Source organism: Centroberyx affinis, unplaced genomic scaffold (assembly GCF_046629955.1).
Source record: "Centroberyx affinis isolate AG114_WGS23_722 - 3 ecotype Tasmania unplaced genomic scaffold, CSIRO-AGI_Caff_v1 ptg003527l_1, whole genome shotgun sequence".
NCBI lineage: Eukaryota > Metazoa > Chordata > Actinopteri > Beryciformes > Berycidae > Centroberyx > Centroberyx affinis.
The window spans coordinates 131,603-149,309 of NW_027281471.1; the positions used below are offsets into that span (position 1 = coordinate 131,603).

Sequence of the window (17,707 nt, forward strand, 5' to 3'; positions counted from 1 at the left end):
CTCTCTGAAACACTTGGTTTAGAGATCGACTGCTCTTGAATGATGATTCCGGGCAGAATTTTAACCAAACTCAAAGACAGCTGTGGCTATCAGCATGCACTGTTGCTAAAAAGATGTTGGCGGTTAGGTGGCAGCCACCGCACACTCTTTCTATTCATCGGTGGAATCACTCTTTAATAGAGATTTTATCTATGGAGCTCTCTGTTGCTAGGATGAATGGGGAAGGCCAGGTTATGCTCGAGGCTAGGAAGGAGGCACTCAAAGCACCTAGAACCATGATATACATTTTTATTTTCATTTTGTTTCCTTATTTGTTTTGCAAAGTACTGTTAGGAAATATCCTGCATGTACAGTGGAATTTAGAGAAAGACCCATGGGGATGGGGTATAGGTCAGGGTTAAGGAGCGATCAAAGGTGCAGGTGTATGCTTTCTGTTACTTTTCTGTATCTTTTACTGTCTTAGTCATAATGGCATGGCTTTATTGCGACTACCTATATGTTATGTTATTGACAGAAGTTGCTTGTTGATGTACACCTGCAAACCTTGTGGAAAATAAAATAAATAAAAAAAATTGGTCACAAAAAAAATGTTACCTGTTTTTGACTGTTAAGCATTTTGTAAACTCTGCTTTTGAAAAGTGCTATACAAATAAAGTTATTTTTGTGATTATTAGTAGTAGTAGCAGTAGTAGTAGTAGTAGTAGTAGTAGTATTGTCATATTTAATTAATGACTTTATAAAGCATGGTTGTGTTTAAAGTTACCTAGTAATTAACCTAAATGAATCACTGAACTAGTCTACAATAAGAAGGTTGGCACAGTAGAGGCTCCACAGACAAATAAGGGCATGGGCCGGTTTATGGATGTTTGTGCTCTGCAGCCTGTGCTTGAACCCTGCTTGAACCCAGCTAGCATTTACAAGAAGTCACATGGTCACTGACAGGAAACTTGGTGGGCCAGTAGGAGTTTCTCTTCTTGTCTTCTCCCAGTGTAAGTAGCGGTGTGCAGACTCTGCCAGCAGATTCAGACTCTTCGTTTTTCTTTTTAAACTTTATTTGACTTCAACACAACAGCCAGTCAGTGCGATTGACCTTATACCTTGGCTACATATTTTAATATTCTTCAAACTTTATTTGACTTTAACTCTCAAGAACAGGTAAGAGTGTTCTGACTGTTTCTTTTTTGCTCATTTTTCAACTCATTATCTAAATATGTACATTTGCAGAGCTACATATGGTCCGTCCTTTTTTCCCTGCACAATGCATGTCAGTAGGTACAATATTTGTCAGTAGGTCTCTGCACCAATGACACCAAGAAAATTCCTGTACATGAATTAAGTGATTCTGATTCTTATTCTAATTTAGAATCTCACAACATTTCATTTCCAACTGATGGAACTGCTGGCTGGCCTTACACAAGATCAGAAAATCACACCACATTTTTCTTTATTTTGACTATTTTCCACTTAGAATAACAGTAAAGTCATCAAAACTATGAAATAACACAAATGGAATTATGCAGCGACCAAAAAAGTGTTAAACAAATCAAAACTATCTTATATTTTAGATTCTTTAAAGTAGCCGCCCTTTGCCATGATGGAAAGGCAAAGGCTTTGGAAATAAATTCATACATAATTTTGTTTAATTTTTTTGTCTTTTGTCAAGTCTGTCTTGTCTGGTTTTCATTCTAACATTTTAGTTGTCATTGTCGGTTAAGTTTGTAGTTGTCATGTCCTGTCTTTTGCTTGTTCGTTACAAAAAAAAAAGAAAAGAAATTCATACATAGGATCAACTTCACTATTTATATTTGTCTAAGAAACAAATTTCAAGCATTTAAGCATAAGCCTTTAGATCAAAATGGCTTTAAGAGAATGAAAACTGACTGGCATGGTAAATCCAGGTTGGGTCATTTTTTTTCTCTGATAGTTGTGAAGAAATGTACTTTGTGTAATCACACTGATGAAGCTCATAACCCAGTCACAGGTCTCCCAAAGCATGTTGATCTGCCCATCTTTTCCTCTGAGGACATTTCTTCTTCTTCTTCTTCTTCTTCTTCTTCTTCTTCTTCTCCTTCTTTTTCTTCTTCTTCTTCTTCTTCTTCTTCTCCTTCTCCTTCTCCTTCTCCTTCTCCTTCTTCTTCTTCTCAGTCCTGCTTAAGGTTAAAAATTAATTATTTGTATTCAAAAGGTAATTTTGGTTTATGGGCTAGGTTTACCATGCCAGAGATCCTAGGTTCAAATACTGGATGAGTGAATTTAGTGAGCGCCAAGCTGTCATGAATGACATGCATGTTATTTTACATGGAGCAATCCTATCAATAGTACTTCTCATCCTGCTATTAAAGCTGTGCACCAGATCGTCACAGGATGAACTGTTATATCAAGGCCTTACAAGATCCAAATCTAAAGTATGTCCTTGTTTATCAGTGGGCCAATAGACATTTTGAGAGACATCAAAGAGTTAAACAAGCTACACAGTTCTTTACATATGAGTCTGTGGGTCTATCCAAGTCGATGTTAAAATCTCCAGAGATTACAATGCAATCAAAATCAGCACAGATTTTGGAAAGCAGTTCAGCAAATTAATCAGGAAAGCCAGTTAAGAAGACAGTAAGAAGCATAACTGAGGATTCACTTTTAAGAATTACTGCAATATCATATGAAACTGCAGAATCAGAATTTGACAAAACTTCCTGCAAGAGACTTTGTCATCAAATAGAGCAGCTACCCAAGTCCATGTTTGATAATGACATCATTGCCCAGTGTCTTGCTGGCTAAGGACCTAATATTAAGCACACCCGATTTTACTATGCAAGTGGATCCTTTCTGATGCAGCGCAGGCCAATGTCTGATCCATGATTTATTCCACCTGGCTGCATCAGGCTTAATAGAGATAGGATTACCAGTATTAACTGAGCCAAACCTGTGTACCCAGAGGTGATATGGCATGGTATAGTAGAAACAGATAGGGAAAAAGACATAAAAGCAGGTTGTGAAATAGACAGTCCATGCTCTTTTGAAATTATTTTATCACTAGTCCATATCCGGGGATGCACGCGCCACAACTCCGCGCAGACTTGCCAAAAATGCGCATTGTACAGCATAAATTTGGGAAAATGGAAAAATTAGCTTCGTCAGTCCCTGCCTATGCCAATGCTCAATGCCCATGTGCAGTTTCAGATTGATTGGCCAACCCATTGAGGAGCAAAATGGATGCAGACAGACAGACGGACAGAGTTTTCCTCATTTTATAGTGGGATTAATAAGGCAGGAGCATGGAAACTTATTACAGTACAGTGACTCACTTGGTAATGGGACACCTTCCAACATGGCAGTGGCTTGCACAAATGTGCAAATCTGAGTATAGTGTCTGTGCAGTGTTGAGGCGCCATAACAGGACAGAGTTTATTCCTAGTCTTCTTCTGAGTCTTTGTCACCCTTTTCTTCTTCTTCTGAGTTTTCTGACTCTTCTGAGTCTTATTATTGAAAAAATACTGTAAAAAAATTTCAAAGCCTCTTCTGTTGGCTATAATCAGTCACCCTAACTTCCTTTCAGCCTCCTGTTCACATTGTGGCTCCTTGGATGCAGACTGAAGCAGACTGAAGTTTTCTCCTCAGGTCAGGAGGAACAGCAGGACTGGGAGACCATGGCCACCGCAGACAAACTGGTGGATCAGATTTTCTCCTGGATCCAGCAGGGGGAGCGTTGTGCAGAGCAGCTGAGGAAACTGGCCAAGGAGCTGGAGTCACTCAGGAAGAAATGCAATGCCAGTGAATGTGTGGGGAATTCAGTGTCTGTGGTGGGTGCAGCATGTTTGGTAGGGGCCGGTGTGGCCACTCTGTTCACTGGAGGAGCTGCCGCTCCATTTTTAGCTGGGTTAGGAGCAGTATACGGAGGAACCGGTGTGGCGGTCAGCGTGGCTACTAAGCTTACTGAGCACTTCATATCAAGTGACACCATGAAAGATGCAGAGAAGCTGGCAAAGAAGAGTAATGAAATTGAAGAAAAAATCAAGCAACTGTTCCGGAAACTAAAGAAAGAGAGAGAGGCAGTTGGCTCTGATGAAGAGTCTGATGATGAGGACCAATACATCATAGATCAGATTCTTGGAGCTATGGCGAGACGAAGTGGAATGACGTTGCCTATGAACATGGGCAAAGTTACAGATGATGAACCAAGGTTATATGTTTATAGAAACAACATGCGAATGAGGCACATGAAGGTCCTCATAAAGCCTGAGGTGATCATTGGACTTGCTGGAGTATTAGCATTTTTTACATTTCAAGCTAGTGGGAAAAAAAGCAAATTTCTTTTCTTGAAAGGAGCTGAGAAACTCATCAAGGAAATCTCTAAAACTGGATTTAAAACAGCAGCTAAAGGAGGCGCCATGGTAAGATTCTGACTCATATACTGTAGTTAATGTGGGAATGTGGTACTACTTTTTTGCATATGGAACCTTTGAATCATAGATATATATATATATATGTATGTTCAACAATTCAAATTTGTAGGCAGTTATTTTGTATGGGTGCCTGCTGGTTGGCAAGAAATTAACTTTTTGCCCACTAACCAGTTCCTTAATTAACCAGCCACTTTAATTACTTTACTCATCTGATTATTTGAAAAGCAAAGAACATACAATTGTGCCAACTGATGGCTGCTGTTATGGTGCTTCCCACCCTGGGATCTGAAAGACAAAACAGAATACATCTCATAATATTAAAAACTAATCATGCTTATCTTTTTTTCCATTCATGAACAGGTTGTGGGAGGTGCTGTTGGATTGGCATTTGCACTTCCTGAGGCGATTGACAACTGGAAGGAAATGGTCAAGGAAAATCACGTGACTGAAGCCAGCCAGTCACTGAGAAAAACAGCTGACGATATCTTAAATGCTTCCCAGAAACTGAAGGAAGAGCTTGATAACATCAAGTAAGAGGTTTTGTCTACTGGAATGCACCATCTCCTGCTTTAAAGTTTTCACTGATTATTGATTTATTGATTGTTAAATCTTATTGTCCCCCACTATGAAATCAGAGAAGGGGCTATGGGTCGACCCCTGTCCATCCGTGTGTCTGTCCTTCACGCACAATATTTCGGACGCAGCTGATCAGATTTTGACGAAACTTTGGGAAGGATATGTGTCATTGCTCTGTTCTGGCGTTTTCAGTATTGCACTTACTGGCCTAAGGGGGACATTTGTTTAACGGTCTGCACTTCACGCACAATATCTTGCACGCTGCTGATCAGATTTTCACCAAACATAGGAGAATGCTGCGTCTCATTGCTCCAGTCCGGTATTTTCATTATCTACTTATTGTCCCACTACAACTCTGCATCATTCATGGGGGACAATATGTTTACTGTTTCCTTTTTTTTCCCCCTTTGGCGACAACGCTTAGTTCAAAATTATTTGATGATAATCACTCAGTTATTATTACTTCATGGTTATTTGTAGGTAAAACTGTTTTAATGCTATTATAATTATAAGCAGTTTTTCTTGATTGCCAAGACACATTTCTTGAAATGACCCTCCATTTCCCAAAACTCTAAACACAAATGCATAACTGCATAACTGTTTTTCACAAAAAGTTCAACAAATGTGAATCATGTGTGAAAACAGGGGAATAGTGTTTATAGTTTTGGGAAATGGGTCTGTCTTTTGGTAGATGGCGTCATGGTTTGGGATGTTTAGTTACAGTAATAGGCCCAGTTATAGTGTGTAAGCGATCAAGAAAAACTGTAATAGCTTCGACATTACTACCGTTGATGTTGGTGTTGTTACTGTAAAATCATCCTAAATTGATCTTCACCATTGTTGTTCACAGGAGGATATTCGAAGAGCTGGCTCAGCGTCAACAGAGCAAAGAATATTGCCAGGACATCCAGACTTCCTCAGAAGAGGACAGTGAAGATGATGAGGAGACTTTTAGTGATTTTAATTCAGTTCAAGGAAGTGATACTACCAGTGAGGAGGAAGAGAAAGAGAGTGATGAACAAGATGAGGAAAGTGATAGTGAGGAGGAGAAACAGAGTGATGAACAAGATGAGGAAAGTGATAGTGAAGAGGAGAAAGAGAGTGATGAACAAGATGAGGAAAGTGATAGTGAGGAGGAGAAACAGAGTGATGAACAAGATGAGGAAAGTGATAGTGAAGAGGAGAAAGAGAGTGTTGAACAAGATGAGGAAAGTGATAGTGAAGAGGAGAAAGAGAGTGATGAACAAGATGAGGAAAGTGATGGTGAGAAGGAGAAAAAAGCTGATAAAGACAAGAAAATTGACAGCAAAAATGATGAAGGAAAGGATATCTGTCAGTATCAGGATAGCTCTAATGATCAAGACCACCAAAGTGATGATCATATCAGAGAGCAAAGTGTTATGGGTAGTGATCACGAGTGTGAGAATGATGAAGACCCAGGTGTGGGAATAAGGATGGGTTTGCTCAACGTTCGGTCCTTGACTAGAAGAACATCCAGGATCTTAGAGCTCATAACACAAAACAACCTTGATGTCTTTTTCTCCACAGAGACCTGGTTACGAAGGGGCAGTGGAGATAGAGTACTTTCGGAAGCTTCGCCTGAAAATTTCAGATTTCTATCATCAAGCAGGGAAGGTAGAGGAGGAGGTGTAGCGATTCAATACTCAGATGCATTTAGGTGTAGGCCAATTTTCTATGAGTTCATAACAACGTTTGAATATGTGGCCATGGTTCTGCAAAATGATCAGTGGGATGCACCTATCATCCTGATCAACGTGTATCACCCACCAGGGTACAACATGACACAGTTCCGTAAGTTCCTGGATGAGTTTCTAAGGCTCTTGGATGAGGTTTTTGAAAATTATGACAGTATTATCCTGACTGGTGATTTCAATATCCAAATTGATAATGGAATGAAATCCTCTGCCATCGAATTTTATTTCCTTTTGCTGCTCAATGATCTTGATCAACATGTAAACGTACCAACGCACAGAGCGGGGCACACTCTGGATCTGGTCATCACCAGGAACGTTGAAATTTCCCGTCTCTCTGTCCGGGACGATGGAATATCTGACCATTACACTGTGATTTTCAATGCGATTCCAGTGTCAAAAGATGGGAGTAAGAACATTCAACGAAAAATCAATGGAAAGGAGAAATCAAAACGATTCAAAAAGAAAAAATAGAAAATGGCTGAGGTTGAAGAAGCTTTCATGAATTCAAATGTATGGCTTTACATTGCTTAATCTACCAGTTAAATGAAATGATGGCCAACGTTAATAACAAACAACTAACATATATAACAGTGGTTTTGAAACAGGGTTATGACGTGCTTTAAAGAAAGATGAATGAAAAACAAGTTAAACAACAAACTGTCATACATGTATTAAAAACAGGGTTAAAGAAAAAAATAGGTCCTGGTGGCTAAGTCAGCTTGGACACAAACCATGTCACTGTGTCGTCCTGACTACGGTGGCCTTTTAGGACATCCTTTTTCACTCCATATAGATTGTCAGATTTAAGGCCCATTAACATCTAGAACATTAACTATAAAGATAACTTCAAACTATAGCAATATGTTGTTGCTCAAGCATTCACACTACATTGATATTGTTTATTTTGGCATGCAAGATTTCAGACCAAAATGGAGGATGATTACTTTACTGACTTTTTTATTTTACTTTACTCTCTCTCTAAAGTAACTAGACAACATAGTCGCAGGACAGATGACAAAGCACTATGAACAGCACTGCAGATGTAACCCAGACTCACTTAGGGCAGTGGGTATAGAGGCTTTTTCAGTGTCTAAGAGAGGAGACGACAGGTTGAAAAAGTTGCCACAAAGAGAACTATATTGGATTTTTAACCTAAGAGCCATCAAGAACCCAGGCTTAAATGAAGAACTTGATTTTGTCCCATATCTGTAATTTTGAATATGTATACCCCCTCTGCCCCCCCCTTCTCGCTCTGTACTCTGTTCCCCCTCTCTTAAGTGACCAGCCTCTTGTCAGTCTGTACGTTTTTCTATGTTAAGTTTTTTTTCCCAGAACTTCCTGATGTTTTGAACATTTGGTGTTGGATGCTTCATGTGAGCCATAGCTGCAGTTTTTATGTGTTTTTGCCGGGCCTCTGGGACCGGCCTAGAAGAGTGAAAGCGAGACTAATTTCTATATGACCTGATGAAGATTGTAAGTTAAAACATGTATATTAAAGGCTTTTTAACTTTTGCGACAAAGAAGTGTGCGTTGAGCCATTCTTTTGGGATCAGCCTTCTTGACTACAAACAATGAGCTTCATTCCCTATTTTGGTTTTTGATGTGTAAACCTTAATTCAAAAGAGCACCTCTTTGACACTGACACCTTCTTTAGTAGGCTCTTACAGTAAAGGGCTTTCAGGTGACTTAACTCACCCTCCTGTGGCCATGTTGGAAGTCTTCAGCTCTGAGAACATGCTGATTAAACGTCCAACTTGTTCGTCTCAGTAGAATTGAATAGATATAGTTAGTAAGCTGTTTTTGACTGGGAACTGATCATTTCATCATCTTGTTAGCTAGCTATCAATAGTATCTGGTCAGCTAACATCACTGACTTGTTGTTAACACATCTGGTGTGTTTGCCTTGTCATCCTGAAATGCAAATGAGGCAAATGCTGGATCACTACAATTAGGAAGCACAGTTTCCACAAACCCCTTCACTCCATTGGGATGTTCTCTGCTATTCTGGACGGCAAGGGCAGCGACTGTAACATCGAGCGTATTTTGTAGTATTTAACACGTATTTAAAGAACGCAAAGAATGGCCTCCTCAGCTGCCATAGTTGCAACGCTTGCGTAACACAACAGGGAACACCAACATAGGCTAAATAGTTGGAATTACTGTTTAAATCTTTCCATATGAGCTGTTTTCTGAGTGATTTTTTAGCCCCTTTTATCACTAACAGCACCTCACTAGGACACTGGTGTGCCTTTATCTTTCTTTGAAAAAATAAATAAATAAAAACTGATGAGAAAACACATAAATCCATAGATCCACACAGTGGTCACATTATATGTAACTTTAGGGAATGATGACCCAAGACTGTGTAGGGCTGCTGTAATGCAATGGTAATCAATAGATTTTAATCTACAGTGAAATATAACACATTCAAATCATCAACAGTTACTCTGTCATAGATAGACCATATGAAAAAACGCAAAATAATATTCGGTGTCCGCTTTCTCACTTTTATTTTGAAGGCAAAGTCGCCCAACCGGAAACGCGCTTGCTGGTAGCTTATGCTAACTTGCTGCAACTAAAACTCCGTTAGAAACAATGTGGGGGAAGGACTGCAGAGTTTGGCACCGCCCAGCTAAGCACGCTCTTTCCTTCCTCTTTTACGTCCGCAAAGAAGGTTTATATCGTTAAGCTTTGTGAGATTCTTCATCAGTTTGTTCTACTTTTGAACTAAACGAATCAGCACCATGAGCGGAAGAGGCAAAGGCGGAAAGGGACTCGGGAAAGGAGGCGCCAAGCGGCACCGTAAAGTCCTCCGTGATAACATCCAGGGAATCACCAAGCCCGCGATCCGCCGTCTGGCTCGCCGCGGCGGGGTGAAACGCATCTCCGGTCTCATCTACGAGGAGACCCGCGGTGTGTTGAAGGTCTTCCTGGAGAACGTCATCCGTGATGCCGTCACCTACACCGAGCACGCCAAGAGGAAGACCGTCACCGCCATGGATGTGGTCTATGCTCTGAAGAGGCAGGGCCGCACTCTGTACGGCTTCGGAGGTTAACGCCATTTACCGACCAACAAAACAACACAAAGGCTCTTTTAAGAGCCGCCCAATGCCTCTAACAAAGAGTCCATTCCTGTGCTGTGTTTAGTGATCTGTGTAGGCTGATTAAACCAAACAGCCATTGAATGCATAACGCATAGGATATATATAGGCTGTATATATATATATATATATATTTTTTTTTAATGCTGTTCATTTTCATGTTGAAGCACTGTAGCCTGTCAATATCCTTTCCATTAAATATATAGGCCAGTTGTTTGTAATTAACTTTTGTTACATTCCATTTCTTTGCATAAAATGACCCAGCCAATGCTGTACATGGTGGATCACCGTATTGGTAGGAAAAGCCGAAACAAAAGAACGCTTCTGATTGGCTGTAACGGCAATTTATGTCCATTTGAGATAAAAATTATTTTGAGCAAATGGCCTAGGCTACTGTGTCGCCTAATCGATATTCCAAGTATTTCAAACGGCCACAAACAGCGTTATGTGAAGCCTACACACGAAGATGTCACTTTTGTATTAACAGTTGCTCTGCTGTGTCACCACACATGATGCTGTTTGAACGGTGCAAAACATCACAACAGATCGGCATGACATTTATATTGATCAATAGAACAAATAATGTTTAGGTCATGATATGATCCAAAGCAAAGCTTTGGCACTATACACCTTAAACATGAAGACCTGCTAACAGGATCTTTTTGTATCTATAGATAAATATGTATGGTGAACTGTTCACTGTATGTCAGTGCACTGAATGTGAAACCTTATTGTCTTATTTTTACCAGGATGGTGTCTGGTCAGGTCACCATTGGAGCTGTCCATAAGTAGCCTACATCGATGAAAACATTTATTGATAACAACTATTTATTGTAGCTACTTGTCCAATAAAATGATTTTGTCATTAGTTGTAGATTTTTTTGACTATATGGGCCATGGATCAGCACACGGGATAAAGGTGAAACAGAAAATGGTTTTAACATATAAAACAGACTTCTATCAGTTTGTGAAATGTTCTTCATTTTTTTTTTAAATCAAAGAATTGTTAATGAAGGAGAGGAACAAATAGTCACGAGACCGCGGACATTCAACCGCCATCTGGAGCTCAACCAATCATATACCGACAGGGAGCTGCGCAGTAACGATAAGAGCAGCTACTCCACAGTCACGCGACAAATCTCAACCAATCGCAGGCGGGGAACCGCACAGTGCTATTTGCATCAGCTGCATATAAACAGAGTCGTTTTGTCTAGTTGACTTCATTCGTTACTTTAAAGTACCGAGAAGTCATCATGCCTGAACCAGCGAAGTCAGCGCCTAAGAAAGGCTCCAAGAAAGCCGTGACCAAGACCGCCGGCAAGGGAGGCAAGAAGCGCAGAAAGACCAGGAAGGAGAGCTACGCCATCTACGTGTACAAGGTGCTGAAGCAGGTCCATCCCGACACCGGCATCTCCTCCAAGGCCATGGGCATCATGAACTCCTTCGTCAACGACATCTTCGAGCGCATCGCCGGTGAGGCGTCTCGCCTGGCTCACTACAACAAGCGCTCCACCATCACTTCCAGGGAGATACAGACCGCCGTGCGTCTCCTGCTTCCCGGTGAGCTGGCCAAGCACGCCGTGTCCGAGGGCACCAAGGCCGTCACCAAGTACACCAGCTCCAAGTAATCAGCTCGGCCTGCTGTCAACATCAACCCAACGGCTCTTTTAAGAGCCACACACTTCCTCTGGAAGGGCAAATTCACACTAGCTACTCATAATCAGAATGTATCTGAATTGCTGTTTGTAAGCTGTCTTAACAGCATGATATGAACGTTGATCTTCCAAACCTTACCCGTCCACTAATTTAACATTTATCGGCCTAACTGAGCAGCTGCTCATTCAGTACTTTTACACTTGGTGAACATGGCTTCCACACAAAAGGTAACAGTACTTCAGGCTGTATCTGTGTTTCGAGTGTCAGCTACATTGCCACCAAGGTAAGATAATGTAATTCTGCTTTCAGTAACTACGAAGGTTTCATTTTACATTTGATATAATGTCCACCTAACTTCAGATGTTGTACCAGTCACCATTCATGAGAGAAATTGTCTTGAGGCAGGATCAGTCATCCTCAAATAAATGCTGCTGGTCTGGAAAGATGTCATTGGTCCTCATTTCACCAGGGTCTCTGTCACACCCTGATTACTCCAGTCACTATTAGGAAATCTCATCTCCTGCTTTTCAATATTAGCCAAAAACATGGAATGGGTGATATGGGATAATATATCATGGCACCAATTGTCTTTAGATTTGTATTTCTTCTGCAATGGACCAAACAATTCCTCCTTACAGACACAGTTTTCTTACACTGATGCTTTGCATTTACATTTGATGTTTTTAGCTCCAACTCATTGTTTTATATTTCAGGTATATCAGTGACATTCTTATTTACAGTCATTTCCATTAAGTGGTTAGATGTTGGTAGTTTTAATCTTTGTCAAGTCATCTGAGACATGCTTTGGTGACGAAGGGCTGTATAAATAAACCTGACGTGACTTGACAGACACACAGCTTCCCCCCACATTTGAGGTATTTAACTACAATTCATGTTTATAACTGACCTTCTTATCTACAGTACCCTAAATGTACAATAAGTAAATCACAATAAGTACACAATAACAGTAAACTTTACAACTGTCGACACTGTAAGCAATCAATCGTAATGAGTGCAAGGGACAAAGCCACAGAGTCCAGACAAGAGGTGGCAACAACAAATATTCCTCTCTTCAAAGAAATAGAATGTATGACAGCGATTTGCTAGGTCATCAAATAAGAGTCAATTATATGTTGTTTTCTTTTTCAAAAACAAATGATACAAACTGTAAATATTTTCGTTACCAGTATTTGCATTCCTTATATTTTCTTTTCTAGGCTAGATAAAGGCCTTGGAGGATAGTAAGAAGGTTGTGTTCAATAAAACCTCCAACATGGAAAGAAATGTCAATTATATTTACTTATGTTATGATGAATTAAAAAAAATATAGTTTCATATTGTATTAATCATAAATGAAGTCCTCAACAGAACAAAATAAATGGTCATAGCCACAGTGTCCATCTCTCACGTGAAGTCTAGTAGCCTAACTCACAATACAGACCACAGGCCATCATGAGTGTGTTTGCTGATACCAAAATAGCTTCAGTTAAATATAAAACGATTTGCAAGAGATGATTATTTTTACTTTTAATCTATGGATAATCATCTGGGCCGGCTGTAAACGGGTTTTGGTGGGTATCTAATGCACTTTAAAGCATTTTAGGAGAGAAATGTCACCGAGCAGCGCTTCCCACCTCGGTGCATAGGTGAGGTTTGGAGCCTCCCCGAACAAAATGCAGAAACCTTCAGCGCTCCACATGACTTCAGTATGAAGAGACACAAGTCTGCTATCGGGTCCATTCGCTGTTAGACTTGAGTATTTCTCCCGGATCTGTATTTTACACATTTATCGATGAAGAGAAAACACAAGCTGCACGGCATTCCGCCTGCACAAAGGACGGTGGGCTGAGTGGAGTCTACACGGTTCTCATAGTGTGTTTAAGTCCCACCCCCTGCTCCGGCTCCGCTACCAGTCTAGTCAGACTCCCAGTTTGGTGTGTATCTGAAGTAACGACAGAGAAGAGAATGGCAGAAGTCGCCCCAGCTCCAGCCGCCGCCGCCCCGGCCAAAGCGGCCAAGAAGAAGGCTCCCAGGCCGAAGAAGGCCGGCCCCAGCGTCGGTGAGCTGATCGTTAAAGCCGTGTCCGCCTCCAAGGAGCGGAGCGGCGTGTCTCTGGCCGCCCTCAAGAAGAGCCTGGCTGCCGGAGGCTACGACGTGGACAAGAACAAGGCCCGCGTCAAGATCGCCGTCAAGAGCCTGGTGACCAAGGGCACTCTGCTCCAGACCAAGGGGACCGGGGCCTCCGGCTCCTTCAAGATCAACAAGAAGGCCGACCCCAAGCCCAAGAAGCCCGCTGCCAAGAAGGCCGCCCCGAAAGCCAAGAAGCCCGCTGCCAAGAAACCCGCCAAGAGCCCCAAGAAGAAGGCGGCAGCCAAGAAGCCCGCAGCCGCCAAGAAATCACCCAAGAAACTCAAGAAGCCCGCAGCGGCCAAGAAGCCAGCCAAGAGCCCCAAGAAGGCGACCAAGAGTCCCAAGAAGGTGGCCAAAAAGCCCGCTGCTGCCAAGAAAGCACCAGCGAAGAAGGCTGCCAAGCCCAAGGTGGCCAAGAAGAAGGCAGCACCCAAGAAGAAGTAAACATACAAACAATACTTCATCCACAAAAGGCTCTTTTCAGAGCCACCCACAAAGTTCAAAGAAAGAGCACCTGATTAATGCACTTACATTATGAAACATAGGCTACAATTTAATTTATTTAGGCTATTAATAGTAATTTGTTTTAGCCTAATAGAGCTGAACAATTGGATTGGAAAATGCATTTAGTGTTGATGATTGAGAGGATGAGATTATATTTAAATCCAAAACGCCATTTGCCATTCATTGTTTTCATATTAGACATATTCTAGAAATGAACAGGAAGAAAGGAAATAGAAACCCGCCAACAGGTAATTTAGGCGGGTAAATTACTCACCACTGTGTTTGTGTGTGCGCGCGCGTTGGGGCCTATTGTTCACTCGGCTTCAATATTCATACTATCCATTCTTTGACCCCATTTGTCCACAGTTCTGTTTCTGCAATCAGATTACTTAATGACCAACATTGCAAATAGCACTCGTGTCCATAAACTAATGTTGTATGAAAATTTTAGATAGAAATTAATGTACTTAATGAAGAAAAATCCTGGATAACAAATAGAAAAACCTTTATATAGGCCTATTAATACTAAATAGTCTTGTCTAGTCTGAGTCTTGGGGAAGGCTCAAGGATGATGCCAATTTATTTGTTTCTTTTTAAAGCTTCATAAACTCAGTGACTATCAAGAGAAGCCTATATAAGTAGTAACCTTACAAATTTAATTAGGCTATTTACTTTATTCTAATAATCCACCCCCTCTAAGAAAATTATTAAAAAAAAAATAAAATAAATAAAATGTTCAGTTTTGAGATATTAAATTTATAATCTCATATTCGGGTAGTATTTGATCAAGAATATTTATTAGATATTCTAGGCTAATTATAAAAAAAATGTAGATGAATGCAACAAACATGTATTAAAACAAATATTTAACAATAATAAAAGTTTGTTTCGATGAAGTGAATGTATTATATCCTTTTTGTTTATTTCCCACCATTTGGTAGTGAAACATTCCTCCATTATAAGAAATGTGATTATATTATAGGCTGTGTGGTTTAGAGAAATGGCTAAAGGGAAATTAGAGTAGCGTACAAATTCCCACATTTGTCAACTGCCCGTTTCAACCATTTTTGTATAAGTTCCTTAAATGTGAAGAAATACAATCTAACGGCCTAGAATATACTAATACAGACAAGTCGGCAATGTTGAAGGCTATAATGTTGTGTATTGATTATGGATGGAGTATGAGAGAAAGTTTTCCTTTTTTCGAGAGGATTGTTTGGCTCTTAAAAGAGCCTTTGTGTTGTGAGGAGAGCAGCCGGTGTGTGAGGTTTACTTCTTGGCAGGCTTCTCGGTCTTCTTGGGCAGCAGCACCGCCTGGATGTTGGGCAGCACGCCGCCCTGAGCGATGGTGACTCCGCCCAGCAGCTTGTTGAGCTCCTCGTCGTTGCGGACGGCCAGCTGCAGGTGACGGGGGATGATGCGGGTCTTCTTGTTGTCGCGGGCAGCGTTTCCAGCCAACTCCAGGATCTCAGCGGTCAGGTACTCGAGGACAGCCGCCAGGTAGACGGGGGCGCCGGCACCGACACGCTGGGCATAGTTGCCTTTGCGCAGCAGCCTGTGGACACGGCCGACTGGGAACTGGAGCCCGGCACGAGACGAGCGGGTCTTTGCCTTGGCGCGAGCCTTTCCGCCAGTTTTGCCTCTGCCACTCATAGTTACGTCTTTCTAGAGCTGTGACTCAAAGAAAATGTGAAGCACAAGGGAAACCCTGGATTATATGTCCACGGAGCGGACGGGGCGGTTCATGTCCGTCCAATCAGAAAAGAGGCTGCAGGCAGAGAAGCAGCGGGCGACTGAGTTTGAATTTTGGCGGACATTTAGAAAGGACTTTTCTCCAATAACCGGCGGAGATTTAGGCGGTGTTGCCCTGAAGGAGGAGCGGCTTGGCTACAGACCAATCAGAAACCGGTGCAGTGAAGCAGCGTCACCGTTACAGACCCAGCCCGGTGACTTAAGAGCAGCATTTCGCTGCAGTCCGTTACACTTTTCTTCCGTCGAGAGAAAGGAAAAGCAATGGCAAGAACCAAGCAGACCGCTCGCAAATCTACCGGAGGCAAAGCCCCCAGGAAGCAGCTCGCCACCAAGGCTGCCCGTAAGAGCGCCCCGGCCACCGGCGGCGTCAAGAAGCCTCACCGTTACCGGCCCGGTACCGTGGCGCTGAGAGAGATCCGTCGCTACCAGAAATCCACCGAGCTGCTCATCCGCAAGCTGCCCTTCCAGCGCCTGGTCCGAGAAATCGCTCAGGATTTCAAGACCGACCTGCGCTTCCAGAGCTCCGCTGTCATGGCTCTTCAGGAGGCCAGCGAGGCTTACCTGGTCGGCCTGTTTGAGGACACCAACCTGTGCGCCATCCACGCCAAGAGGGTCACCATCATGCCCAAGGACATACAGCTGGCCCGCCGCATCCGCGGAGAGCGAGCTTAAACCTTCTGCTCCACACACCGACACAAAACGGCTCTTTTAAGAGCCACCTCCATCTTCACGACCAAAGAGTTTAAAATTTTCTGCTACTGTTTCAATAACAATGATTTATTATAATCATATCCAGTGGTATTGTAACCAATATAGCAGTATTTACTAGCCTACTTTTATTCAAATTCAGAAACTGCACAAAAATCACAAATCACAAATAGACCTAAATTTACATCACCACAGTGTTTTCGGTTATAGTGTATTTATATTGCATATAGATATAGGTGATAAATAGATACAGATATAAGTGTGTGTGTGTGTGTGTGAATCCTGTACAGAGTCAAATATCATTTCAGCAGCTGTTTTTGTTCAGCAGTGTGAGTGTTTCTCCACACAGGAGGCTCTACTCCTGACACAGAGACACTGAGGAACCAAACCACCCAACCCCCAACCTAAACCCAGGGTAGAGGGGTTCGGTGAATGTGGATTGGAAGGTGTGGATGAATAATTAAGTTGTTACCAACCTTTATAACAGTGTATTAAGCAGTTGTACTACAGTGCAGTGTTTCGGGTATAGTGGCTTTATATTCCACCTTCTTTCACATTTTCACATACCCATATTAATGTTTGATGTCTAATAATAAAATAGGCTGTGCCATTTTTAAATTTAATGCTGCATGTATTAAACTGCAGAATACATACAGAACAGAGACTAAAATGGACATCAAACAATGTGGGTGCAGACTTATTGAATTTGACGATTACAGTTTTTTCTGATTGCTTAGGCACTATCTTTGAAACTACAGGCCATTTTTGCAAAACTTTACACACTAACCACAAAACATTATACTTCTCTTGCAAAAGCAAACAATTCTTGCAAAACTCTTCAAACTCTTTTAAAAATTGTGTTTTTGCGTCAGTACAGTTCACACAAACCATCATTTGAATAAGCACACGAAGCACCAACTACACACTGAAAGTATAAATGAAAAACACTTGTGGCTTTTGCTTTTTCTGTGTACAGGGCATAGCAGTTTGCAATAAAGTTTTGTCATACATGTAGTAAACACACATACACACAGGTATCCAAATGTGTAAAGTATGGATGTGTATTCCAAACATAACACACTATCAATACAAATAAAAAATAAAAAAAAGGTTGTTTTTTTTCTCAAAACAAACAACACAAAGCGCAGTAGAAGAAAACAAAAAA

At 41.5% G+C, this 17,707-nt stretch overlaps 6 protein-coding genes across 6 annotated transcripts; 5 read left to right on the forward strand and 1 right to left on the reverse strand.

Moving 5' to 3' along the window:
* Nucleotides 1–1,051: 1,051 nt before the first annotated feature.
* Nucleotides 1,052–8,149, forward strand: LOC139661423 (uncharacterized). The gene is made up of 4 exons (XM_071539848.1): nt 1,052–1,155; nt 3,554–4,388; nt 4,761–4,930; nt 5,827–8,149. Exons 2-4 carry the CDS (start codon nt 3,645–3,647, stop codon nt 7,160–7,162), a joined length of 2,250 nt encoding a protein of 749 aa, XP_071395949.1. The 5' UTR covers nt 1,052–1,155; nt 3,554–3,644; the 3' UTR covers nt 7,163–8,149.
* Nucleotides 8,150–9,384: 1,235 nt separating this feature from the next.
* On the forward strand, nt 9,385–9,776 carry LOC139661427 (histone H4). Its single transcript, XM_071539852.1, has one exon. The coding sequence runs from the start codon at nt 9,436–9,438 to the stop codon at nt 9,745–9,747; it is 312 nt and encodes a 103-aa protein (XP_071395953.1). The 5' UTR covers nt 9,385–9,435; the 3' UTR covers nt 9,748–9,776.
* Nucleotides 9,777–11,045: 1,269 nt separating this feature from the next.
* Nucleotides 11,046–11,807, forward strand: LOC139661406 (histone H2B 1/2). The gene has a single exon (XM_071539830.1). The coding sequence runs from the start codon at nt 11,046–11,048 to the stop codon at nt 11,418–11,420; it is 375 nt and encodes a 124-aa protein (XP_071395931.1). The 3' UTR covers nt 11,421–11,807.
* Nucleotides 11,808–13,413: 1,606 nt separating this feature from the next.
* Nucleotides 13,414–14,022, forward strand: LOC139661408 (histone H1-like). The gene has a single exon (XM_071539832.1). It carries the CDS (start codon nt 13,414–13,416, stop codon nt 14,020–14,022), a length of 609 nt encoding a protein of 202 aa, XP_071395933.1.
* Nucleotides 14,023–15,351: 1,329 nt separating this feature from the next.
* LOC139661403 (histone H2A-like) lies at nt 15,352–15,735 on the reverse strand. Its single transcript, XM_071539827.1, has one exon. It carries the CDS (start codon nt 15,733–15,735, stop codon nt 15,352–15,354), a length of 384 nt encoding a protein of 127 aa, XP_071395928.1.
* A 356-nt stretch (nt 15,736–16,091) lies between these two features.
* LOC139661402 (histone H3) lies at nt 16,092–16,524 on the forward strand. Its single transcript, XM_071539826.1, has one exon. The coding sequence runs from the start codon at nt 16,096–16,098 to the stop codon at nt 16,504–16,506; it is 411 nt and encodes a 136-aa protein (XP_071395927.1). The 5' UTR covers nt 16,092–16,095; the 3' UTR covers nt 16,507–16,524.
* Nucleotides 16,525–17,707: the final 1,183 nt, after the last annotated feature.

What these genes read in the sequence shown, in the direction of transcription:
- LOC139661423 (XM_071539848.1), top strand. Translation starts at nt 3,645, where the DNA reads ATGGCCACCGCAGACAAACTGGTGGATCAGATTTTCTCCTGGATCCAG. An exon ending in CAGCTAAAGGAGGCGCCATG is followed by an intron (nt 4,389 to 4,760) that starts GTAAGATTCTGA and finishes ATTCATGAACAG; the next exon opens with GTTGTGGGAGGTGCTGTTGG. An exon ending in GAAGAGCTTGATAACATCAA is followed by an intron (nt 4,931 to 5,826) that starts GTAAGAGGTTTT and finishes TGTTGTTCACAG; the next exon opens with GAGGATATTCGAAGAGCTGG.
- LOC139661406 (XM_071539830.1), top strand. Translation starts at nt 11,046, where the DNA reads ATGCCTGAACCAGCGAAGTCAGCGCCTAAGAAAGGCTCCAAGAAAGCC.
- LOC139661403 (XM_071539827.1), bottom strand. Translation starts at nt 15,735, where the DNA reads ATGAGTGGCAGAGGCAAAACTGGCGGAAAGGCTCGCGCCAAGGCAAAG.
- LOC139661427 (XM_071539852.1), top strand. Translation starts at nt 9,436, where the DNA reads ATGAGCGGAAGAGGCAAAGGCGGAAAGGGACTCGGGAAAGGAGGCGCC.
- LOC139661402 (XM_071539826.1), top strand. Translation starts at nt 16,096, where the DNA reads ATGGCAAGAACCAAGCAGACCGCTCGCAAATCTACCGGAGGCAAAGCC.
- LOC139661408 (XM_071539832.1), top strand. Translation starts at nt 13,414, where the DNA reads ATGGCAGAAGTCGCCCCAGCTCCAGCCGCCGCCGCCCCGGCCAAAGCG.